Source organism: Harpia harpyja, chromosome 8, assembly GCF_026419915.1.
Source record: "Harpia harpyja isolate bHarHar1 chromosome 8, bHarHar1 primary haplotype, whole genome shotgun sequence".
Classification (NCBI taxonomy): Eukaryota; Metazoa; Chordata; class Aves; order Accipitriformes; family Accipitridae; genus Harpia; species Harpia harpyja.
The window spans coordinates 6,316,696-6,344,011 of NC_068947.1; the positions used below are offsets into that span (position 1 = coordinate 6,316,696).

At 38.1% G+C, this 27,316-nt stretch overlaps 1 protein-coding gene across 20 annotated transcripts in view; it reads right to left on the minus strand.

Annotated features, from left to right (window-relative positions):
- Positions 1 to 27,316, minus strand: part of DMD (dystrophin) — a 1,317,358-nt gene that overhangs the window by 624,366 nt on the left and 665,676 nt on the right. For all 20 annotated transcript variants that reach the window (XM_052795054.1, XM_052795067.1, XM_052795065.1 and 17 more), the window contains one exon: positions 25,711 to 25,883. In XM_052795054.1, coding sequence (XP_052651014.1) covers positions 25,711 to 25,883 — 173 coding nt within the window. The remainder of the gene's footprint in view (positions 1 to 25,710; positions 25,884 to 27,316) is intronic.

Sequence of the window (27,316 nt, forward strand, 5' to 3'; positions counted from 1 at the left end):
TATATACTATAATTCTAACATCCATCCACCAGATTAGAAAGCTCTGCAGCAAGAAGAGATGTGACAAATAACCTCGATGAGGAAAATAAAGTTGATGAGACTTTTCCAGATCATGAAGTTGCAAAAACTTTTGAGTCAGAAACTGCACAAAAAGAAGATTAACTCAATAGCAATTGGGATTGAGATCTATCTGATCAAATGGACCTCAACATATCTCAGAAAGCCATCTGGTCATTTTAAGCTTCCTCTATAGTCAATGTAGAGAACAGATAATATAAATATCTAAATTCAGATATAGACAGTACAGATATAGTGGTATAGTATAGTACAGGTATACTGACACTGTAGGGGCATGCGTATTCACCGATTCCCTTGATACAGAAGACGCTTTCAATCTTATCAATACCCAAAGCAAACCTTCACATTTCTTCCTGTTCTCTGAATGTGGTATGGAAAGGACAAAGTGAATTCTGTGCACCCAGTATTTTGCCTGGCCCAACATTTCTTTGGTCAAAAGGAGTCCAAAGCCATACAAAAGCAGGGAGTTGTGACTTTAACATGTTCAGCGGATAGAACAGGAATTTGATGAATATTGATAAGTAACTTGTTTCCCCCTCAAATGCTTGCCCATGTGTGTACAGTCACCTTGTGCATGACTTAAAGTGAAACCACTCTGAAAACTGACAACTCCAGAGTGCTTTGGGGTATATAATTTTCAACCTCCCACTTCTGACAAAATCATTCAGATCCTCTAGCATCCTAAGCACTCTTGATTAATAGACTCCTAAGAAGTGACTGACACTGAATGTACTGATTTCAGAAATCACTTGTCTTTCAGTGCAGATGAAGGGACTCCAGTCACCATACTTGCCTGTACAGCACAATTTAGGAGTATTGTAACATGCTGCCTTTGGAAGTTAAGAGAGGAATGCATGACATGATCTGAAAATCCAATATGCTGATGCAAAATCTGGAGACCAAAGACCATTTGCCCACAGACTAGCTCAGCACATTTGCAGACAAGGAACGAGGTGTCTGGATCTGGTTGGTTACTGAAGACAAATGGGCAGCCAGAAAGCTCAACTTGTTACCATTGAACAGAAATAATGATGGATAGTGGAGCTGTTATACACTTAGACCTGGCTTGGGCTGTCTGAAGCCATGCCAGAGCGCAAATAAGGGTGGAGTCAGCAATGCAAGTATATACTACCACTTGATCTAACTCAGTTAGGAAAGTTTATAATGACTGGATGGAATAGCTTCCAGAAAATCACTATCAGTTCTGGAGGTAGCTCTCAGAAGCATAAACTGTGGCTGTCCAATACAGGTCTAGTAGTCGCATTCATATCATCCTTCTACCTGTTTGTCATTGATCTCAAAGAATAAAATAGGTGTGGAGCTAGCTGAAATTATGCAAGCAAGTTATTAATTAAAAAATTGTTGCTGAGGTGATGCTAGAGGCCAGCTCTGTACAATGTAAGATGGTCAGCTACTGCTGCAAAGGCTTCAATAAATCTTTCTGGGCAGTGGAGAGCCCGCGTTGCATATCCTATTCTTCAATCACCAGGGGAAAAAAAGCAGAATATCATTGAAACAGACTCTAAGGTTATGCAGAATAAGACTGTAACAGGTAAGTTTAATGCAGTTTCTGCCTTCAGTTATTTCCTAGCTGAAACCACATTTTTCTTTCTTTTTTTTTTAGAACATAGAAGCAAAACAGAAATCTAGTCTTTTGGGAACACAGCAGTACCGCAAGAATCAACAGAAGCTGAACAGACATAGCACGTTTATCAGAGAAAAGAAGCTCACATATTATGAGGCTCTGAACTTTCATATAGTCCATATGTCAGTCCCACCGGACAGTGAGAATTAGTCACAGAAGGAAAGATCTGAAATGAAACTTAAAAATAAGCTTTATTTAAAACTGACTGGTTCATTTTAACAATATTTATACACTCACAGTAAAGAAAGTAATTAGTAAAATATATGTGTATTCAGATTAGTAGTGTTTAAATTAGTCATAACAATATTATAAGTTTGTTTACTAGTTAATTTGAAGTTTTTCTTGAGATATTAAAGCTCTATTTAATAATATAATGATTATGTTCCATTTTCTTCTGATTTCAGTACAGTAACTTTTACGTTCTTGTACAACAATATGCAATTATGATCCTAAAGAACTGTAGCAAGATTCCAGGCATAAGAAATTACAAAGAACAGGAAGAGATGAGATTTCCAAGCAGTTACAATTAATTTCTAGTTATTAAGTGTCCCAGCTGGAGATATTTTTAGTTAATACTTGTTAATTGAACTGTCAGGTATATTAAAACAGACTTGATAAAGATGCCCATACTTTGCCACTGCTACTCTGACCTAACTATTTAATAAAGCTTATTTTACTTCTTTGTGGGGAAACTAACCAATGAAAAGTGGTGCATGAAGCCATACAGAGTATTTGTAGTGCATATTTCACTAAGTGAAGTTTTCATAACTCATATTTTGCTGTTTTAGAGAGACCCACTTTGGTATGAAAATTCACAACTATAAATCTTTTCAGTATTATATCATAGCAGAAAGCTTTGAGTCTTTTATTAGCATAAAGAGTTGGGCAGCATGATGGAGTTGCCCATCATTTAAACATGCAAACGTGGTCACGTTAGTTGGCACATACTGAGTTTGGAGGTGTGTCTACAGCACTAAGAGTATTAGGGTCTTTATCACCCCTCTGCGGCATACAAAACCATTAATCAGGCACTGTGAGAGATTAAGCCCAGGAACATTTTTGGAATAATGTATATTTGGGCTATTTCTTTCTGCAGCTGTAGCCCCTGGGGGCTATAGTTTTTTTTTTGTCACAAAAAACCCTGAGAACTCTTTCTAGGAAAACTGTCCAGGATCCACAACAAGAGTTTTAATTGTTACGGAACACAAACTTATGTTGAATTTAATGTAGATGTTTTAATTTGCCCATAAAATCAAAGAGTTTGGAATTTGGAAATAAATCTTCCAAGAAAGTCTGCACTTTTCCTCAAAACACAATAATTAGATAGCTTGGACTGCGGCAACGTTCACTGTTTCACTGAATTTATGGAAGAGAAAATCTAAGCAGGAAAGAATACTGAGGAAGGCTGTGAGCAACACATAGGGGAAGAAGTGGTAATGTTTCTGCTGGAATAATAGAAATTTCTCTACTTCAATATTCTTTGTTAGAAGGAAGTATGTCATCTATGATTATTAATACTTAGCACAATGAACAACTCAGCTTTCACAGGAAAAAAATGAGATGCTCTTAAGAGCAATAAGGTACAACTAAAAAGTATGGATTTACAACAGGGACTAAAGAGGCTTTAATTCCCCTGCCCTTATTAATCATATTTCCGACCTTTGTGGCTGGCATCTCGGGGATTGTGCCTAGCAACACAATTTTTCTCCAGCTCTTCAGATCCACTTGCCAGATACACCAGTTAGAGACAACTGGCAGTCTAGGCAGCAGCCAGAAATAAATGGCAGTGTCTCCCTGAAAGACAACCTGACATCCCAATCCCATTCATGACACGTGACCTACCAGTGGCTGCAAGAGAATCATTACTGCTTCTAAGACTTCCTGGAAAAATAACAAATAATTTCAAAATAACATTACATTTTGCTTAGAGTTTGCAGAACTGCACTTCTATGGTACAAACTTACTTATCAGCAGAAAACAGCACTGAAATAGATTTTCACAAAAAGATCTTGAGATTCCCCCTGCTTTGTCTGCAGCACTAAAGAAAGTGTTGAAAATCCTTTCTTGCTAGCCAGAGTAACCAGCTAACTGCAGTGGAAGCTCCCGCAATTGGTTCTCCACAGATACTTTATTCCCCTTCCTTCTGTAACTAGGAAACACAAAGCTATAGTCCCCCGAGGATAAAGTAGTGACAGCAAAATAGCTCTTTAAGCTACAGCAGCTTTCCTCCTTTTTTTGGGGGAGGGGGGAGGGCTGTACAGTTCCATTTACAAGATGACAGTCAGCTTGATTTTTCCAAAAAAGAAAACCCTTAAAGTAGTTTAAAAAAGGCTCCCAGTCTCCTGCCAGTTCCTTGGGATCAATACAGCATTCTTCCATTCAACTAATTTCTCCCAAATCGCTATGGGAAAAGACACGCTAAGTTGTTTAACTAGAGAAGAACACTTCTTTTTGATCAAGTTGTGGTAAGCTATATTTTAGTTCTCTGGGCCCTGATTATTTCTGGTTCAGTCCCAGGTAAATTTAGTGATTGTCATAGGCATATTCCAGCATCAGCAAAGAACCGTACTGATCCTAATGGCGCTTCTGCAGTAAAGCATCTGTACAGAAGGGACTGAAATTATTATGAAAGTGGTGCATAACTGCAGAAGAAGGAAGTAGCTGACTACGCACATCATGCTACGTAAATACAGATAAAAATACTGCATTTACCCCAAGATCTGCCTTATATTTCTTAGAGAAATCTTACTTTAATTGTTCCTTTAACAACAGAAGGTCAAATAAGTAGATTGAGATTTTAAGAAAATAGTGTTTAAATTTCAGAAATTATGGCTGTGTCTACTTAAAAAAGTAGAGCAGGTGTTTAGATTGCTTGAAATTAGGCAGGAAGAAAAGGTGCTGCTCATTTATAGACACATGCATACAAAAGAAAGGGAGGGAGATGAAAGGTAGAAGGAATCCTACTGCTTTCTGTGCTAGCCAGGAAAAGGCTCAATAAAACAAGCTGTAGAAGAAGAAAACAATCTTTCTTATTTTTGGACATTACCCCCAGGGAAAAGCTTTGACATAGCAGCAAAGTCTACTTACCTATGCTTTGCTTCCCTTACATGGCAAACATCTCAAGGCTCCACTTCAGGGGGTTTTACTAGATGGAATTACATCCTTGTATTACAAGGTTCTGTAATTAATTTATTCTACTTACTATAAATATGTCTCAGTAGAAAACTGGATGACAGAAGGAGCTGCATATTAGCAGAAATCACACACAACACACCATTTATATTACTTACAATATCAAGAGCATTAAAATGAGAATCCCTAAAACCATATTTAATCCTAATTGTTAGATTCTTCATTGTCGCAAGTAAAATCTTCTTAACAACTTCTACGTAACTTCGAATAATTTTTTTTTCTACTAGTAATTTAATTCAACAGCCATCTCCATAGAATAGTTCAGCTGTGTATGTGCAATATACGTATGTACACTTGTCTGTATATATATAAAGGCTTTATTTCAATTTTTCACTCTTTGCCTGGTATATACTGATGACTTTGGTGCATAATTTCAAAATTGCCTTACATTTCAAAACATACTTCAGGTACAAAAATGCTGACTAGAGAAAACGTTTAAATTCAAGGATTATCACACCACTGTAGCCAAGATTTCTTGTGCTTTTTACCACTAAGTGGCAAAATCAGCGATGCAGTAAGAGCCCAAGACTAAAATTCAGACTTCCCATTCAGAATCTGTGTGTCACTCTGTCTTAGTAACCTACCTTTTTGTGACTCAAATGGTACTAACGCAAAACCTAACTGCAAAAGATTTGCGCAGATGGAGTGCAAGATTAAATCTGTTTACCACTGTCAAGGCTGAGGTGGCTGGGTGCTGGGTCCTGTCCAGGGTGGACATATGCTGCGCCGCCTTCCACCTTTGCTAGTCACACAGAAATAGCCCATCTGCAGTAGCTCCGCTATTCGTCAGGCGGTTGGCTAGATCAGGGGTTATGTAACTGGGTAACGGCTGAAAATTTGGGAAAGCTGTAAAAATTAAACCAAATCTAGTAAAGCTTTCCAAATCTACTTGTCTAGCGATGGTCTTCATGGCTTTAAGGCTTTAGGCTGCAGTCGGGCTTCGTCCTTCTGCCTTCGTTAGTCACCAAGCTTAGGGAGAAGCAGCACGAACACTCACAGGCCTCTTCTTTGAAACACTCACAAAGAAAAATAGTAAAACGAAGTTCCCAAGGTGACAGCTGAGCTGGAACCACTGAAACCAGCAGAGTGCCAGGGGACCGTGGGTATCACGGCCTCGCAGGCCCTGACTAGCCTCATTTGGACCCACACCCCTGCCCACGGGCTCGGGAGCCCCATTCCACGGCATACGGACCTTGGACCTATGCTGCAGGTTGTCTCCTGGAAGGACCCCTTGTCTCCACTCCCGTTGTTGGCCTCATCTCCTGGATGAACTCTGGACCCATGTTGTAGTATTGTTTCCAGTCCTGTCCCTGGCCTTGTCTCCTTTGGCTCCTGAATAGGCACCCTGGGTGGGCCCTGGTCCTGGTTCAACACTTTGCCTCAGCTGGGACCGTCCATGGACCCTGTGACCTGCACCCACCTCTGCCCACTCAGGTCAGGTGCTGTGGGACTGTGCCCCAGTAAGGGCACTGCAGGTACTGGGGTCACCCTTGGCTCCTGGCTTGTCCTCTCTTGTGGAAGAGTCCTGCTTCTGCTACCTGACACAGAGCTCCTAACCTACGGTAATATTATATAAATACCGACCAATTGTGCAATGCAAAAAGTTTCGTGATTATACCCTGGTTTAGCATGGCTTTTGCAATCAGGGTTTTCTGTTAATATCATAAATATGGTATGTTATGTGTACAAGTATACTGTAAACCTACAACTACGAAGCTAGTTCAGGTAGTCAGTTCTTAAGTAGTAAGTTCTTACACAAGTAAGAACATGTCTGCTATGACCATCTACTACTGTAGTTGTAAACTCCACTGAGCGTGACGTGCTCCGCAGGAAAATACGGTGTTAGTCAACCTCATTGCTGCAAGTCTTTAAACCTAAAAGGGTGTCATTAACAAGCTGTGGCACTAACAATTTCACAAATAGGAAACAAGAGGCCAATAGATTTCTATTGTAGAGGGTGAAGAGGTCCTCAGTATCAAGGGTAAGCTGAGATAGGCCACTCTGCTCCTTATCTTGGCTTCTGATTTCAGGAGGCTGAAAACTGTCAGTAGATCTTCGTTCTCATCTACCTGTTATGGGAATACGAAGTTGCACTTTGTCCTTCTCTCCTTCAGCAAATGTAGGAATAGGCTGAGCAGTCAACAGCCTTGAGGTCACATTTAGCTCACTAGATGATAAGATGAACTTGTATACCCAGCCTCCTTTACAAATACTGCTGACAGCAGCAGAAAGAATACTGTTGGGCGGTTTTAGAAATACCAAATGTCCAAAATAACTATGCATTAATGACAGTGATGCATTGTTTACTCATCCTTCTCATTACTTAGAACCAAAGCAGAGTATAACAAAGCTATCCTCTTAGCTATTGCTGTTCCTTCTCTGTAAACAGGTAAGGAATCTGGAGTATCTTATCAGCTTGGCACTCTTCAAAAGTGCTAAGCAAACAACCTGCTGTCATTTAGCCTAACTGGCGAGGAACCCCGACTGCATCCCAGGATTTACATAGGTGTTAATAATGAAAGAACAGTATCAAAAAAAAAGAAAATAAAAAAGGAGGAACGGAATGAGCTTAGCTTCCTGGCTGTCTTGTGCAAGACAGTAGTGTTGTTTTGAAGTTACAAATAAAAGAAAGAGAAAATTTTAGAGAGGTAAAACTGCTTTTTTTTTTTTTTAAACTTCTGCTATATAATCCACTGTTTAATAACCAGACAATTCAAAGTTAAGGTAGAAAATAACCGTTGCATGCTCTTTGATCAAAGTTGCAAGCCTATATGATGTAAAAATCTTGGATAATGCTAAGTCCTAGAAAGCTGCTAGGTGTTCATAGATCTTTTTATTTTTTTCCAATATGACCTTCTCCTACTCTATTCATGGACGTAACATATTCAAGATTGCAGAAGCGCACACACACCGCAGAAGTCAACTGTGTGGTAATCTTCACAATCAAAGTGCACCTCCTCTGTCTCCAGCAGAACCTTAGAGAGAGTGGAGAGGCTACACATAGCCGAATCAAGAATCCCATTCTCAGCTTCAGTCTCACCTGTCCGTCTTCCATTTAAGCACAGGGAGAGATCAAAGGCAGTTCTCTGAGGTATCCCAAATGACTATAAACGCTAATATATAATTTCTGCTCTGGCTTAGCATGTTACACAACCCTCAGATGATGGCAAGAACGTTCTATACTACTGTTTCAACATTTCTAACAGCTACTCTCAGTGTTACCTATTCCACCTTTCTACATTATTATGCCAGCCTCTTCCTTGCTTTAACTACTTTGGAGGAAGAGGACTAGACTAGAGAGTTAACGGTAATGGGTTACTGAAGTAATCTGAATTGGTAAAGAAAAAGGATGTGGTGACTGTGATTAGTTCCTGCCTGTCTTTCACCAGACAAGATGCTACGCCTGTCAGATTCTTTTCTGCAGTGAATATCATGGAATTGATTTAAAAAACTAAGTGTCTGTAACTTCTGCTGATTTCTACTATAGCAGTAGATGACAACTCTGAAAAAGAGGCCTAATAAAAAGGGTGAATCCGGGCAGGAATTGACTTGGCGACTAAAGCTGACTGATAAGTCTCTATAAATGTTTTCATATATGATTGTGCACTATTGCTCCACAGACCATAAGCTGAAATAAAAGCTTGTTGCAAAATGATTTCTGTATTTTTCAAGAGTCATGAGTTCTAATTCTCTTTTCCTACTGGTTTTATAGCAGTGGAGTTGCTTCTGACTTACAGTGCCATAAGAAAGAGAAGAATCAGCATTAGAAGCACAGAAGGCCAGTGGTTACAGAGTCCTTGTATTTTCTTGCCATGGAACTATAGATCTCTTAGTCTAGTGCAGACAATTGCCCTCCCGTTTTTACAAACGAAACAGACAAACCACCCAGGTATTGTTTACAAATCTAACTGCATTTTCAGAACTGATTGGAGAACTGGTACCAAAACAACATCATGAACAGCTCAGTATGTGCTATTGAGACTCCATACTGATATTATTACACTATGTGATTACTCTAGGGCAGAAGTGTACTCAATGTACATGCATTTCCTGAAAAGTTACAGTTTTGAAAAGGGGATGCTAAAGAACTGCATCAATTTTCTTCTCCCCCATTTTTTGTTTGAATGATAAATAAGGAGCAAAAAAGGAGAAAGAGGAAATGTCACATACCATTCTTTGTATGTCACTTACTTTTCTTATCATTCAAAAATATTGACTTTATTTTTAATGAAAAATTTGAGTAAGGAACGAGACAGCATCAGAGGTTCAAAATGGTGACTATAGTAGTGTTTTATACACATCATTAGTGGATTTATGGGATGGATAATAGAAACAAATTTGCTAATAAATTCATGTCTAGGTATGTTCCCATCTTAGTGGTACCTAAACAGTTTAGCTCAAAGTACTTTCACATTTTTCCATCCTAGCTCCTTCTAACCTTATCTTTCTGGAATTCCCTCCTATATCTGGCAGAACTTTGAAAGCCCCTTTGCATTAGGAAGCAATCAAGGGATCCTGCTTGACCACTTACCAATTCATGTTCTTGCCTGGCTCTTTAGCAACCCCCTTGGGAGAGAGAATACAGGATGGGTTGTCAGGCTTCCAGAAAAGGAAGTAGAAAATGTCTCCATTCCCAGACTACACTCCCCTCTACAACTTCATCCTCTGCCATTAGGATTTCCCTCACCTTCAGTGAGGAACGGGGAGGGTTTTGTTTCCCAGTCTCATAACAGAAAAAGTTTTAGGGCAGGAAAACCTGGGAAGAAATGACAGCAAAATTATTGTGTTCCTGAATGGGAAAATTCACATTTCATAGGATATTCTGACATTTGAAAAGTTATTGTCTGGAAAAAATGACAGTCTCATATATTTACGTATTCACAGGAAAGAGAATTCAACACTGTTTGGAAAGTCCTGCTTCAAGATATATCAAAGGAGCTGAGTGGCCCCTTGTCCCCAGAGACTTGAGGGAATTCCAGCTTGTCAGATTCCTCCAGTCCATATTCTAAGGTTATATTTAGGATCACCATGCTTCAGGGGTACTTCCCAGGCAGGCATCTTGGAAATAAGCTCTTCCCTGCTACAGGATGTGGAGAATGACATCAGTTCATAGGATACATAAAGACTTGGGGAACTGACCAAATGATTGTGCATCAAAATTGGAAACAAGAAGAAATGCAGTTTAACTGGCATTACTATTGTGCCAGAGGATTTAAAGATAGTAAAGAGAATTGTTGGTCTGTTTAGTGCGCTGCAGGGACAAAGACACTCTCATGGTTATTAGAGGAATTTATTTCTAGGCTTGCAGACTCCCACAGTGTCTACTAAAGAGTATCAATTCAGAAATGCAGCAACATTTGTTCCTTTCCATTACTGGCAAACTACAGTGCTTCTCATTAATCACCCTGACAATATGAAAATGTGACATTATTCTGTTAAGTATTTCTATGCCTTCTGTTTTTTTACTGATTTACCACGTCAAATGCTATAAACACAGAGTACGCAGTTGTGTGTAGTGCAAAAGGAAAAAAGAAGAATCCCTAAAGGAATCCTAATTAAAATGTGTTTGAGCCTAGGGTATCTGTACTGGAGCTTTAAGTTTTCTAACTTCATTTTCTTGCTTGATTATATTAGAATAATGGCTTCTAAAAATAATATTCATCATAAGAGGCTAGCCAGTCTTTCAGCTGCTTAGGAAAACCAGCAATACTTTGTTCCACGATATTAAAGCCTTAATGTGAATTCTTAATCCCACCATTTCTATCCTGAAATCCGAGGGAAAATAGAAATAAGGCAGGAAGGATGGAAGAACCTTAAAAAGTCCAGAGCAAAAGATGCCTGTAACAGTAGGTGCCTGTGCTACATTTTTGCTGTACGGGATTTACGTTTTATCTCAGTTTCCAGTTCGTCAGAGGGTATCTTGGCTTCCGACAGAAGGCGAAAATCCGCGGGAAAAAGCGCCACTTCCGCCTGACGTTGGGTCCGCGCACGCCCTGCCGGCACCGTCACTGCAAACCCGCCCCCTAGCGGCCGTCGCGTGACGCTCCGTCGGCGTTTCGCTGAGGGGAGCGGGCGGGTTCCTCCCCCCGCCTCGGGGACTGCCACCTCCCGGGTACAACGGGCAGAAGAGCAGGGGGAAAAAGGGGGAAAAAAGGAAAAAAACCAACGAACCCAAACCCTACAAAATGTAAGCGAAGACTGCGGTCTTTTCTAAAGCGGGAAATAGTCCACAACACCTAGTGTAACCTGACAATGCTTCCCCTACTCATTAAAATGCAAAGAATTTCCACACACTTTGGTATTTCTAGCACCTGCTGTCACAGCCCCTCAGCCCCTCTGCGTGGTCATAAAGACGGTACTTGAGAGAAATGGTGCTCTTGGGGGTACAAGGCTGGGACGGAATTTAAGGTTCTCGTCTTGGCAAATCGGAATATTTGTATCTGATCTTAAAAAAGTGTTTGAATATCACAGCTCTTCCCGTCTTACTTATAAAATGACAATAATGGATTTTTGTAGGATATTGTGAGTCTGTTTAGCGAGGCTTCTGAGGGAAACTAAGAGGCTAATAGGACTATATATGGAATTAATTTAAGAGCTATTTAATATGTAAGACAGCTTCCATTATTGCTCATGATATCTTCGCAGGTCATCATTAACCATATGACACCTGAGTAGGAAAGTCTTGTGTTACACAGCCAGAAAACATGACTCAAGGTTTTGTCAGAGAGTAGTCAGGAATTAATCTCACGGGTCATGAGAGAAATGCATCTTGAGTGGCCCTACAATACCATGGCTTAAAACTTGAATTGCAGAACGTGTGCCATTTAGGAAGACAAAATAGTGCATAACCTTACAAAAGGGCAGAGTTTGGCCTTGAAATACCAAAATGTTCAACAATTGTCTTGATAACGTTTAGAAAACTGTTATTTGGCAAAAAGTGGAAATTATTTTGATTTTGATTATTTCTTAGTACTACACAGAAAGAAATTGCAATTACTGCCTTTTACACACTATAATAATATATAGAGAGCCTATACGAAACACTGAAGCATGTTAATTGATATTTCAGAAAAAAATATTATTAATTAAACAATTAAACCTTTTTTTTCCAGCCTATATCCCTAAACTATTAATCTCCTGAGTTAATGAGTTCAGAGTTTTTACTCTTTCAGAATGCAATGATGATTCTGGAAGTTGAGATTTACTATTTTTGCCAGCATCCTATTTTCAGACATCCTTTTTAGAAATCAAGGTGACAATTTTATCATATTGAAAGCTTTAAAAGCACCTAGATTTTGGCATACAATTCTGAGATAACAGATGAAATCTGTGACAGCTACCGTATAAATACCAAATACACAAATCCTAGTCATCTGAATTCTTTAAAATGTGCTGGCTTATTCTAAACAAATATTGAAACTATGAGTTTATGTTGGTTTTTTTTTTCTCTGAGAACAGAAACATGAGCATTTCCTTCTACTTTGGGGAATATATCCCACAAATTGTTGATTTTATGGCTGTTCAAAGAATATTTAGAATATTCTTCAGCTACATTTTCCTTACATTTTGCTTTTCAGTAACTATGCTACCAGACAAAACATACAACTATTGATAGCCTATTTTGTTCTTTAGTGTATTTGATCGTTTTGTTTGTAGAAAATTCAGTTTCATATTATCAAATCACATTCATAGTCCATATGAATTCTTTCTCAAAAGAGAAGGGATTATCATAAGATACTGACTGATAGACTCACAGGACCTGACACTCCTCATATTTGTATTTCAGGGGGGGGACGGGCAGGAAGAGAGGGCAGGAATCTCACTGAAAATAGTATTATTGGGCCACAAGGCAGAAATTTAGTTCAAGTACTTAGCGTCACTGCAAAAGACAAAAGGGAATAGGGAAGAAGTCTCCCCTTCTTGGCCAGGAATTGGCACTAGCCACTCTTTTCTTAGGCTGGCATCAAACCACTGCCTAAACATATGCTTAATTTTAAGCCGAGGCCAGCTTACACATTTGATATGTCTGAAGGTTTCACTTCAAACTCTCTAGTGTGGGCCAGTAGACTAAATGCTCAGTTGCAGCTGAAGCACATTAGGTGCATTCCTGGAGCACATCTTCCGAACTTGTTTAATCCAACAGGAATCCAGTTCAGATGCTCCAAGAGCCCTTCTCAGCATGAATCAAATCACAGTGGGGACAATCAGAAGATCAGTTTCAAAGGTTCTCTTCTGATCTGAGCCAAAGGAGTAATGTGTCAGATGGACCACTTAAAGGACTCCTATTGCCCAGGAAGACCTCCCTAGGACTGAGTGCTCTTAAGCCCTATACCTCAAGACTAAGCTCACAAAACCACTCACAGAGCTAAGCTTTATGGCACCCAATTGATATGCATATATATGTTTTAACCTGAAACCATTATACTTCCAGTTCTGAAGAAGAAGGGACTGTGTCTGTCAATAAAATCTGGACCACAGGCTTTATAAAGATGAACAGTTTCTTTACCCTTCCTTTCTCAAAATGGTTCCAAATACAACACCAATGTCTCTCAATCTGAGATAGTAAAACTAAAAAGTGAGTGACTAGAAGCAGTTTCATACATCCATACAACTACACACACACAGATACGTGTACAGAGGGTTAAATTTATAACAACACACATTATACTTAGGAAGGCAAATTTACGGCTAAGAAAAGCCACACATGGCACCTTACAATAATAGCTAACAAAAATGGTAGAAGGGGGCCCTTTGTTGAACAGTGATAAAGGAAAATCAAACAGTATTGCTTTTAGAATTTTATTAACTAGAACTGACAGTAAAGAGTTTGTATGTCTGAAACAGTGTGAGTAAAATGACGAAGGATAAAAAGACTTCGAAGACATTTCTGAAAATCTGCATAGTTGGAAATGACATTCACAGTTTTTGGTTTGTTGAGAAGCGGGTGCTTACTCTTCTTAAAATCTTTAAAGATTTTAAATCTTTAAAAGTTCAAGAAATCCAAGGCCTGCCTTTGTTAAATAAGATGGGCAGATACCTCAGGACCACACAACAATAACCTCTGATTATTAATGTATTCCAGAGGTCTGTATCAAGTAGGCTCTAGACAGAGACTGCAGGAAATCTTACTGATGAATGAAGGAGACCTTGGACATCTTAAGAGAGGCATAGTTATATTAGAAGGTCCTGATTTCTTTGCAGAATTTTCCACCGGATGCAGTACCTCCTACCATGTCAGATAAGTATTATGTATTTTCTTCATGAGTATGACATTGAAGTTCCATAAAAATAAAACTTCCAAAAGTCTGAAAAAGATAATGCAGCTATAAAGAAAGGAGAAGTACTAGCAAGGTCTCACAGCCTTTTTGCTTATAGGGATGGTTGAAGGAGAAGGGGAACTCCTAGAGGCAGATGATGGGCAAGTAGAGAATTATGTCAGAGAACTCAACCCATACAAGTCCCTGTGACCAGACAGGATGCACCTCAGGATGCTGAGAGAGCAGGCTGATATTTGGAAAGGCTGCTTGCTATCATCTCTAAAAGCTCATGGAGATCTGGGAGAGGCCCCTGACAACTTCAGAAAGGCAAATGTTGCATCTGTCTTCAAAAAAGGCCAAAAGGACAATCCAGGGTACTACAGGCCAGTAGTAGTGGGAAAATCATGGAGCAAGACCTCTTGGAACACTTTTCTGGGCACACAAAGAATAAGGTGACTGGGAGCAGTCAGCAGGGGTTTACCAAGGGTGAAGCATGCCTGACGTATCTGATTGTCTTCTACTATAAAATGTTGAGGTTTGTGGATGATGGAGAACAGTGGATATCATTTACTTTGACTGTAGCAAGGCTTTCAACAGCACCATGCACAGGAATTTGGTATCCCATTTGGGATGCTACAGTTTGGATGGGTAGACAACTGGTTGGACTGTCAGGATCAGAGGGTAGTTGTTAATGAGCTGTACTCTACCTTGTGGTCAGAAAAAAGAGGAGCGTAAGAGGTGTCCATCATCAATGACCTCAAGCTGGCAATAGAGTCCACCTTCACCAGATGCAGATGACATCTACATCATAGAATCATAGAATGGGTTGGGTTGGAAGGGACCTTTAAAGATCACCTAGTCCAACCCCCAGGTACTGGGGACCCCAGAACTGGGTACAGTACTCCAGGTGGGGTCTCATGAGAGTGGAGTGGAGGGGGAGAATCATCTTTCTCGAGCTACTGGCCACACTTCTTTTTATGTGGCCCAGGATAGCATTGGCTTTCTGGGCTGCAAGAGCACATTGCCTGCTCATATCTAATTTTTCATCTACCGATGTCCCCAAGTCCTTCTCCACAGGGCTGCTCTCAAGCCATTCATCAGCCATCAGGGTGAAATCAGAGGTGAAAAAGCCAATACGCTTAAGTATAGAGCTGCCATTCAGAAGGAGCTAGATACGCTGGAGGGCCAAGCCAACATGAGCCCTGTGAAATTCAAGGACAAATGAGAAGTCCAGCACCTGGGAAGGAAGAACCCTTAGCAACAACAGTTTGGGAACTGGTTAGCTGGGAAACGGCTCTGCAAAAAAGGATCTGGGGTCCTGTGGGCAGCAAGCAGGACGTGAGCCAGCAGCGTGCCCTGTCAGCAAAGATGACAAAGTGTATCCTGGGCTGCATTAGCAGCAGCACAGCCAGCAGATTGACAGAAAATATTGCCCCTCTTCACTCAGCACTCATTGGGCCACATCTAGAACACCGTGTCCGATTTTGGTCCAATACAAGACCTTAACAAACTGAAGTGAGTTCAGCAGGGCTCCACCAAGCAAGTCACGGGGCTGGAGCACTTGTTCTGTGAGGAGAGGCTGAGGGAACTGGGCAAAGAGCTGGCTTCAGTGAACCCAACAGCAGCCTTCCAACACCTACGAGGAGGTCATTGAGAAGACAGACGCAGCCAGGCTCTTCTCAGGGGTGCATGGTGGGAGGATGAAAGACAACAGGCATAAAGGAAAATGAGAGGTTCAGACTAGATGTAAGGAAAACAATTTTCACCACGAGGACAGTCGAGCTGTGGAACAGGTTCCCAGGAGGTTGTGCAGCCTCTGTTGTTGGAGGTCTTTAAGACCTGCCTGGCTAAAGCCTTCCGCAACCTGGTCAACTGGCTTTGGCCCTGCTTTGTGCAGGATGTTAGACTGGGAGAGTTCCTGAGGTCCCTTCCAACCCGAATTATTCTGTGATTCTATGACACTAATTAAGGAAATGAAAATCTCCTATAAGTCAGCATAGCTAGATTTTATATTGATCAGTAGCTTAGGACAGAGATAAGTTCCTAAAAGGAGTTCTAGTGAATTTCTTTATGACCAACAGGCTAAGCAAATAAAAGATGTATTTTCTTTCTATTTTTAACCTAAGGAAATGAGACTTCAGTGATTGTGCTGTCCCTCACTCATTTCCAACAATAAATTTTCTAGCTTTTTCAGCCAATTTCAACCAAATCTGGCAGGGAAATATGACTCTCAAAGGTAATTGTGTTGTTATAGGGTTTTGAAAAACTGGTTGCGGGAGAGAAGAACGAATGCCCTATTTGTTTTACCACTCCGGAAAGACAAGCACAGGGTCACTGTGGTCCATTTTGTTTGGCATCTGTATTCCAGCCATCCAGTTAACACATGCACAGCTCCAAAATATAGGTATGCTCTGTATTCTGTGGGAAGTATATGTGAATTTTTGTTACTGTTTTCCAACATTGGCACCCCACTTCTTTTCAATTTTATTGCTGTCATAGAAGACTTGCAGACAGGAAGAATAAATCAGATCATCTGCCCAGAACAGAGGCTATGCAATCTTACAGTATTATCCTCATCTTGTCCTAATAGATAGAGAATTGCCTCAAGGTCTTAATGAAGTTATTACTAAACCCAATTTTCCTGAGTGATATCAGGCATAATGATATAGAAGAACAGCAAAATAATTGTCGCTCTTATTTTATTTTAGTGTAACTTCTGAAAGAACATTTTCAATCTCATGCTATGAATTAATCCCTCTTTTACTGGAAAAGCAACTGGACACTTAAGATAATTACCAATCAGATGAAATATCTTAAAGTGAAAGTCTAATCTACAAGGAAATGATATATTCCAGGAAGCAACAAAGAATATCACATCAGCAAGAACTACTTGCAATGGATCAATGGTATAGTCCCCCCAAAACAACAATAAACAGAAAACAGGCATTTTGCTTGCTTTTACAAAAAAATTTCTGGAATGCTCTGCTTCGATTTAAGATGGGAATTTCTTATCTGTGTTAAATAAAACAATATTTTTGGTTCCCCGGATAAATAAATACAAGGCTAAATTAACCTCAAGGGTATAGATTACAAAATTTTCTGGAACAGAGACTACTCTAGCAATGTGCAGTGTATTTAATGCTATAACAATGAGCCAATGCAAACAGGTTTTTTAGGTCGATTCCCATAATATTCTGGCTCAAACCAGAAGTATTGATTGCATTTTGCCCAAATAACCTCAAACACTGACTTGCCCTTCGAGAAAAGGAATTTTGAAAGCTGACTACTGAATTACTGAAAGTCACCAGGACAGAAGGCTGAACTTTCTAAGTCTCAAAACTATTAGTACCAAGGTCTACGACTACCACAAAACTTGCTGCTTTCTGCTCCAAACATAATAAGTGTCATCTTTGCCTCTTTGGCACATAGGGGTATACGTAAAACATTTATTAAAAGAAAAAAACTGCATTCAAACTACCTTGGAGGAAGAAAGAAAAAGTTATATTTATTAGATGATAGCTACAACATGAACACAGCTGAGAAACGACAGTGATGAAAACTGAATAAAACAGAAAAGTGTAACTTCTGAATTTAGCTACAGATGTTAACAGACTAGGCTCCCTCTACTGTCAAAAAATGCTCTCCCAGGAGATACTTAAATGTAGGTGCACACTGCACCATGGTGACTAGAGAGCAGCAATTCCTTAAAAAGCATCAAGGGAATTCTGCAAAGGAGCTCACCTTAGTACATCCAACACGTGTTGGACCTAATGGCAGTTCCGGCAACATCATCCTTCATTTAGTGCACAGGTGACCCACCTAAATATTCACCCAGCTAAAAAATTCTTGCACAGCAAACTGTAATAATTCAATACCAACAGTACAAGCATACCTTCATCGTCAACACTTCCAGAAAGTAAGAGAAGTCATTGCAAATAAAGTTTCAGACCGCAGGATATGCCTCAACTCTCTTAGGCTATGCCTACACAGATGGATATAGCTAAGCATGAATGAGCTCTGCCAGTGTTTTGAGATGGTTGGAGATAAATCAAGACTATCTGGGAAACTACATAGCTGCACTAACATAGCATTGTCCCTAAAGCAAGTATACCCTGCATTTCATAGCTTATGACACTGACCACAATGTCATATTATTTTTATATCTGACATGAAGGCCCAAGACAGTTCATAGCCAGACAGCTCAGAACCTATTGGCCTCTGCCCATATTTGTCTTCATACATATTTGCATTCCCACAGTTCTACAGCCCACATATTCATGACTAAGCTGTAACATTTCCCAGACATTTCAGTGAAATTCTTTTAGTTTGTACAGCAGAAAAATTCTCTAAAATAATTCTCGTATGAATGTAATGTATTTTTGTCACTGAGCATTTTACAGTAAAGTTATGCTAAGTTATGCTAATTTTCAGGCTTGGGGGTTGGTGATTTAAAAACATTCAGGATTCTTTTTCAGCTGAAACACTTTCACAGCACAAACACATGTTATTTCAGATGAGATAATCAGATCTACTTATTAAAAGAAATCCTGAATTAGTTATTTTCACCTCATTTTACTATACAGACACCTTCAATTCCCATATCAAGAATTGTCTGTGTTAAGCTCTAAAACCACCTGTATGACAGAGATTTAATAAACATGACTCCCTTCCCAAAAGCTACAGTATTATTTCTCATTCTGCCTCAGATTTGCTATTTAAGCTTTAATAAAAAATTTTAAATTTCACTTGAAGCTATTCCATTTAGAAGATGTTCTTACATACATTGCCCTATGAAAAGAGACACTTTAATGGCCATATATAAGGCAAAAATATTTTCCAGCTTATGCTGTAAATTAAATCTTTCTAGTTACAAACTCAGCAACAAAAATATTCCCATACATTTTGGGTTTCTTTACATTATAAATATTGACAGAAGGCCTTATATAGATGGCCCATAATAAAAGCATTTATAAATTATATTATACCTGTTTGTTATACATTATTTTATACCTATTTGCAAGCAATTAAGGAACCAATTAAACTTACCAATATGTTAACTTGATGGTGTGATATTATGGGGGCAAATGAAGTGGCAAATCTGTTGCAAGAATTAGATTGTAAGACAACTGCCATGGAAAACATTTCTATACAGTATATAGGGTATGGAAATAAATTAACAACTAATATTGGCTGCAAGAGTCAAGTATTATAAGCTGTCTCCATTCTGCCCTTTTCAAAATCTAGATGAACAATTTGAATTGCTGTGAAAGAAAGGAAAAATTAAAAAAAAAAAAAAATGAAAAGCCTACCCTGCATGTAATATGGCATGGTAGCTATTTTGAGATTAACATTAGAAAGGAAATAATTTCCTTCTCTTATTGAGGATGAACTAATCTGTTCTGGTTTTCACTTTCATCCTGACTCCAGAGCCAAGGGTAAGTCTAATGACAAGACTTACAACTTCAACAGAAATATGTGAGCAGATACTCTTAGATGAGGGAGCAGCCACTATTTCTGCCTTTCTCTCAAAATACCTAGGCCTTCCACAAGTTACTCTTCTCTCTGTACTGAAACAAAGCCAGTTAGCATTCATGCTTGTCATTCACTTTGTCCGAGTTAAGGCAAGGAACAAAGAAATGCTGACTGGGCTTAGTGAAAAAGAGATATATAACAACATGTTTAGATATAAATTAAATTATATTGCTTTGTTATACTTCCTCGGTTAAGATTAATCTCCCCTAATTTCATCTATCTAAAAGTAATGTGTCTAGTCTTATCTTACCTCGTCTCCCTGAAGAGTCAACGGACCCACTATATAGTGCAGCGGTTATCCGTGACAGAATTGCCTGGGAGTATTTCATTGAGAAGGAATCTAGACAAGTACCGTAAAATAGATAACTAAAACTTGGATAGCTAAAGATAGGTCAGATGTCGTCAATGACTTCACTTTTGCAGAGCATTGTTGGTGCCACAGGTGGAAACTGGGAATCCACAACTGCGAAACTTGGAGAAGGAAAACATAAATGGCCTAAACAGCCCATCAGGATATCTAACAAATCATGAGAGAGTCACCTACAGTAATTCTGTTTTTATGTTCCTTAAGATAAATCTGACAGTCAAGGCTACAAACCCATTTTCTTAAAGGTTCTAAATGTGACTGGTTTATCTCTTGTTTTCAGTTTGGATGGTTGGATGCTTTGCAAGGTTAAATAGTTGTATAATGGACAGCCACAGCGGGATTCAGTCTGAAACATAGTTTTATAGTGGAATGTTAATGAGAAATCCATACAAGATTGGCACAGGATGAATGAGAGAGTTGTGCCTCTCTGAAGTAAGAGGTTGAGGCCATGCAAGATGTCTTCAGGCATCTAAATGTTTCTAGAAATCTATATTCAAGCAAGTAGATTTCCTTGGTATTTTAATACTACCTGGCTTTGCACTCATCAGTTGCTTATAGGTATTACTCCAAGATATCTCATATTCTGAAAAGAGAACTATACTCTGAATATGTGACTTGGGCTGAATCCAGATGTCTTAGTATCATATCTATACATTTTTATCTAAGCGAGCAAAGCACAGAGGCTGAATCTGATTCAGATACCATAGACAGGCAAGTCCTCAAGGCTTACCAGTGGCTGGTTCTGCAGCTATACAGGACATAACGCAGGTTACTTAAATTTGAAAAAAATAATGTCTCACATTTCTTTTTCCCTAATATCTTGATCCATGCATCAGATTAGTTCTCAACTCAATATATCAGTAAGGCATTACAACATCTGCTACTATGTGGTATTAGAAATACAACCACAAAATACTATTTCTCTGCCAATTCTTTAGGTATAATACACCTTTCTCATTAGGCCTTATCAAGCTAATCAACAACTAATTTAAGGCTACTCAGAAATAGTTGACAGTGTACTGCTGTCCAAAAATGAAAATCATTGTTGGTATAAGCCTATTAACTAGTTCTTTATGGTTTACTCTTGTTACTATAAAAATAGTTAGTTGTTTGTGACTTTTATAAAGCCGTCAATCTGTTTTGGCACCATTATTATGGATTTCAGTTCTTTTCTGATAGAAGACTGGCATATCACTTTTCTCCTCTTTTCAGAATTAGCAAGAAACACTTTGTAAAGATATCTGGTACCAACTTTCCCACATTCTCTCACAACATTGAATTTTTTAGTAGATTTCAGATTAATTAGAAGAGCATTCATCTAGTCTACAATGTATGCCATGGAAGATAATTCTTAAATAAGACATGAAAAAGGCAAAAATTAGTTGCCTGAAATTAATATGAGGGATCCATCAGAATTTTAACTCATGGTCAAGAAACAGTTTCAAAAATGTTCAAGGTCTACAATATCTGTAAAATTTAAGTATTTTGCTTTTAAAATAGATTCTTTTTAGTATTTTTCTATTTTTTCTGCTTTGTGCTTAATTTTTTTTTTTTTCTTACGTTGTCTGTGAGTGATCTGCAATTGCTTTAGAAATATCTAAAATTAATGTAGTATTGGTCTATTCTGGAAAAGTTTGTCGCACTTTATTGATTCAATGACTTCTGGCACTGTTAGAAAGGAATACTTTCAGGGAGTACATGTTGTTCACAGAAACAAGACTGAGGCATAAGTATCCTGGGAAGACAATATCCTGACAAGAGAAACAAGGTGTTCCACAAGTGGTAAGTTGATAAGATAAATAGTTATACAAGACCATAATTTAAAAATCTATTTTTCTATTATCTATTGAATAATATTTAATTTTTTTCCAAATATTATGTGTTCTCATTGAGGATCTACAGGGACCTGGTGTTAGCGTCATTTCCTAAATAGTCACGATTAATATAAAAACCCCAGTATCTAAGGCTGCTGCAAAGAAGGGAGACTATTGTTAAATCCTGGTACGAGGACTATGGCATCTGAATGGTTACTCTTACTGGCACTGTAACATAACTCTACCTTACAAAATTCAGATTGTATTATCTTAATGTGACTATTGGAATGACTACTAGAAAAGGTAACATAGAAATTTACTATCATGAAAGCTAAGGTTAAAGTTATAAATGAAATCATAAATTACTCCTTAGCTCACAAAAGATAAATCATGCCACTGCTGCTGTTTCCTGGAGTTTGCACTCAGAAAACTAAAACCAAAGAAACAAATGCCGCTTGGTATAAGATGGCATCACCCCCATGTATCTGTTGGAAACACAATCAATTACCATGTTCTGAAATGAATTTGTACAGAAGAGAAACTCCTGTCAAAGAACCATGCTAGATCTAGGCTTTACTTAAAAAAATCAGTTGAAGACCAGTGTTTCAATAAGTTTGTGAAAAGACTAAAAATTTGCATTCATCCTAGGTTTCTAATACAACTGAAAGAGTACACTAGGATGATCAGAGCATTTTTGCTTACACTTTTTCAGTGAAATATTGCCTGTTATCTTACAGTAAGTACAGTATGAACACTTATTCAAATACAGGAAACATGCTAAAGTGACAATGGGAAACAAGGTTTTCAAATACTGCGGAAGAACTGGACTCGTAAGGTTATCTGAGTATTTATCATCACAATGAATTTCTGTCAAACTGGCATGTGCTCTGCTGTAAAACAAACTGAAAAATCTATTTTGATTTCTAATTAAAAGGGACTCACTATAAAGTTAATTACAAAGTATCTAGATATGAATCAGGACTTCCAGGAAATCTATTTCACACAAAAGAATTCAGCATGAATGTTTCTATTGATTTCTATGAGATTTAGAGTAAGCTCTCTGCTAGTAACTACAGGCATAAGGAAAGTTGTTTTGTTCTTCCATCTATAATGGTGATAGTTGACTTTGCATTTACTTAAATAATAATTCACGCATTATTACAACCCTTTGATTTCCTAAACCAAATATTCAGAAATGAACATAGTATAGTATATTTGCTTCTGTAACCTTTCAAACATGGAATACTCACATTCACTTAGACACACTCCCTTGAAAGCAAGACAGAGCTCCAATGATAATTCCAAAACTGTCCTAAAACATCATCATCAATAGCATATCTCATAAACACAGCTTCATCCCTGTCTCAAGGGCAGACTTACACTGATACTTTCACCCCTTACAGACACAAACTGCTAGAAGCAAAATGCTAAAGGCCATATTGTCTTCCTTCATCTCCTCCCCAGCATTCGTGTGCAGTCCAAACACACCTCACAAAACGGCAGAAGCTATAGGGATCATCTCAGAGTTCAAGCAAAACCAATGAAACAGTGACACAGTGAGACTGACACCACAAACAAAAGATTTAAAAGAAAAAGAAAGGCGTGCAATCCAGACAGCAGTCAAGCTTATCATCACCTTGAGTTGCTGTCCCTCATACTAAAAGAGGATGACTCCCCCAGGCAAACACCAGCTGGAGTGTAAGCATACTTTACACTTCTCTAGTGCCTTTATCTGATGACCTCAAAATACTTGACAAACATTAATTCATTTCACCTCCGAATACTTTCTGCTGCTGGCTAAATATCGTTATAGTCTAAATAAGCGATAACTGAGTGGCGGTGCTGGTGGTTAAAGCTTTCAGCTGACTGTAAATTGCTCTCCTTACTGTGCACCAGTGGTAGAAAAAGTATATGGGGAGATTCCAAAGGTTTCTCAGAGCTTGGTCTACTGTACCAGTAAGAGTTTGGGCAGAGCCAGTCTCTGGGAAAAGTGCAACACCAAATATCCCCACTTTTTATTATCTGTGTGTGCAGCTTGGCTCTAGTCTCTGCTTCTAATTTATCCTTCATTTCTGTACATGGCATCATGACAAACAGAAGAACCTTTCTTGCCACACCAGAGCCAGGCTTACTATTTTTAAATAAAGTACTGTGCATGGGAAAATCTGGAAACTTTACCAGATTATAGCTCTGTCTCTGTTTCTTACACTTTAAATGTTGAGACAAAGCAGAGCTGACATGAAGATTACGGAATTATATTTTTTACTATGGTTCTCTCTGATTATTATTTTTTTAAACTTTACTGTCTCTGGCAACTTAAAATCAAAGCTAGTGACTGGCTGACAGTGGAAATAATATGTCTGTACAAACCTGAAAAGTGACAGTTGTTGACCAATATTTCTAAACAAAGAAAAAACAAACGTTACCAAGGCTCGGACTGTAGGGGAAAATCAGTGCAGCCTAAACCCACAGGAAGTATTTTTTTCTTCTAGTCACTGCTTACATGTTTAGATTCTTATCTCTTCCTACTATACAACATAACAATTATTTGGACATTATTTTTTTTTCAGAACAATTATAAGGGTTTTAAGAACAGTTTCTGAGATAAAGGATATTTCTAAACATATGTGTAGTGTAAAAAGTGATATCCTAGCAAATGTCATTCTATTGTCTTTTGGGGTAGAATATCAAACGAAACTTTTAACGTCAAGTTTTCAGCATTGTCTGAAGAGCCAATTTTGTAAAATTCCTATGAATGGACAATTTCAATGAATGGAACTAGTCAAATATATAATGATTTTCATTATCAGATTAATGGTTTACATTCTCAGAAGAATCATCAAGGACTTTTCTGTGGTAATTCAATAAAACCTTGAAATGATGTCTTTTTATTTAAGGCAAACTTATTTGTTAACTCTTAAATTACTCATACTGGAAAAAAAGTATATCCCATAAATCATGGAAATTTCTCTATCACTACCAGTAACATCTGATATATCATCTAATAAAAAAAAAAATACAAGGGCAAGTATAGGTATTTTATTGCACAATGCCAAAAATTTTAAAGATATCTACTACAGAGTGTAAATAAATTACTGGATTGCTAGTCTCTGTTGTGTTACTAACATGAGCCATGCTTGAATTAATAAAACAGGTTTGGCTGTATTTTGTATCATAATATGATTCCCGGATTACAAACACCAGAAATAATATACAAGGAGAAAAATAATAATAAGTAGTATATGATACTGTAGGAGATCACAGCTTTATTTATTATCATTTTAATGCCTTTCTGTACTTCTCTTGATTGTCCTGCCTTGCTGTATAATGTCTAATATACAGACTTATAAAAAGATGACACTGGATTTAGAGCTGCTAACAATTCTAGCTGTGCTCCTTACATATAAAGTGAGAACTGCTCCTTGAACTAGTAAATCCTCTGCAACTAAAAGGGATTTTACTCTGATGCACTCATCACAGATTCAAATTTTTAAATCAATAGTACAGGTACTAAAGAGTAAATGCCTAATACTATCTCAGGCTAAAGGTATGTCATTTTTAATGACATAGGAATATGTATGCAATATCATGCCAGATTTTGGTCCAATGCAAGTGATAGTTGGTCAAAATATTTTCAATTTTACAAAAAAGCTCATAAATTAAATTACAATTACCTATAAATATTCTATACTTAGTTACAAGAAAGTATCATTTGCAACTTAAAAATATATTTCCACAAAAAGAAGACTAGGAGATAATCACCAACCAGGTAGGCCAAATACCACTGGATGCCCTCAGAAATAGCAATTTTTAAAAGTTACTTACGCCTGTCGGTCCCGGTACATCTTGTTAACTTTCTCCCACTGGAAATTAAGCTGAGTCAGCTTTTCTTGTATATTTGCTGCTTCTCTTGGTGTAGCACTTTGCAAAGCCGGTATCTTCTTGTTGTGAATAATGTCTATGTGACCCAGCAGTCTCCCCAGGCTATCTTTAATGCTCTGTAATATCAAGATTTTTGAAAAGAAATACAAAACACTGTATTTATAAATAATAAAAAAAAATTGTAACTAGTCAGTTCTTTGTTGTTTCAGAGAAAGACAAAATACTTCACAGTGCACCTACCTAACTGCACAATGCCATGTGCTGGAAGACCAGAAGGAAGAAAACCTGAATTTACTCTGGACCTTTAACATCTTTAAAATGTGAAAGCACTTAAAACTACATATGTTGTCAATGACCATTAATTATCCATTTATCAATCCATTCAGTTCCATGACCGAATTATACAGGTTTTATTTTTGCTCTATAAAGCAATATATAAATACGCTATTTCTATTCTGTGAACTAGGCAGTGTTCAACCTCTCTCTTTCTACTAAACCCTTTAGGATCATTTGAATGACTGAATTTGTTAGAAAACCCAATGTTGAGCAAAAATATTGTCATAAACTGTCATAAACTGAAGTCACACTGACTTCAGGATAAAAGCATTAAATGTAAGAAAAAATAGCAGAGACTTCCTCCTTGTGAAACAAGACTGATGCAATTAAATCCTCAAGCAGAGGACTTCCTGTCACGTTTCAGTCTGCCATCCAAACAGGCATAATTTGGTACTTCTGTGATTTCCTTGTTCTTTATCAGAAACATGACACATATTTTTTTGAATCAACTAAAACCCGTGAGTTACATAAGCTTACCTTTCAGCTCCTCATTATGACTATCAAAAACAGAGAAATAAATGCAGGTTTTGGAGGAAAAAACATGCCTTTTATGCAACTAATTTATACAGGTGTCATTTCTTTACAGTCCTGGTAACATACATGATATGTAGCATTACCAGAGAGGAAACACAAGCAAAACAAATGTTTCTGAAATGCACTTAATCATTAATTCTTTAAATTTTCATTTCTATTTCTTGTAGGTAGCCTCTTCCAGCCTCAGTGCGACAAAACATTTGTGCTCTTACGGGGATTTTATTTTTCTCTCTGTGGTATTTGTGTTTGGAAGGAAAATGCTCTCTCTTCCAGACTAGTCAAGACATCAACGTAAGGAAGAATGTATCACAATTGCTGATTTCCTTCAGCCAAACAAAAATCCTTTCCTCAATGAAGTCCATTCTTTTGAAAAGCTATGGCAGTGGTTCCTTACGATGGTGAACTTCGCAATATACCTCTTGCTGCCTGAATAAAATGCAGCCAGGCATGAAAGAATTCAAATGTTTTGGATTGATGACTGCATCATTTTGGTTTTAGTCTAAAGTTAGACTTTCTTTCCCTAAAGTTTTTAAAGTTAAGATTTTCTTCTTTTCTCTAACGAAAGGTTAACAACTATGAGATTTTGTGCATTTGAAACAATAATTTGGATGATGCAAACAAAGCTCACAAAAAATTTGTACCAAGACAAAGGATCCGATATACCACTGAGCAACTAAAA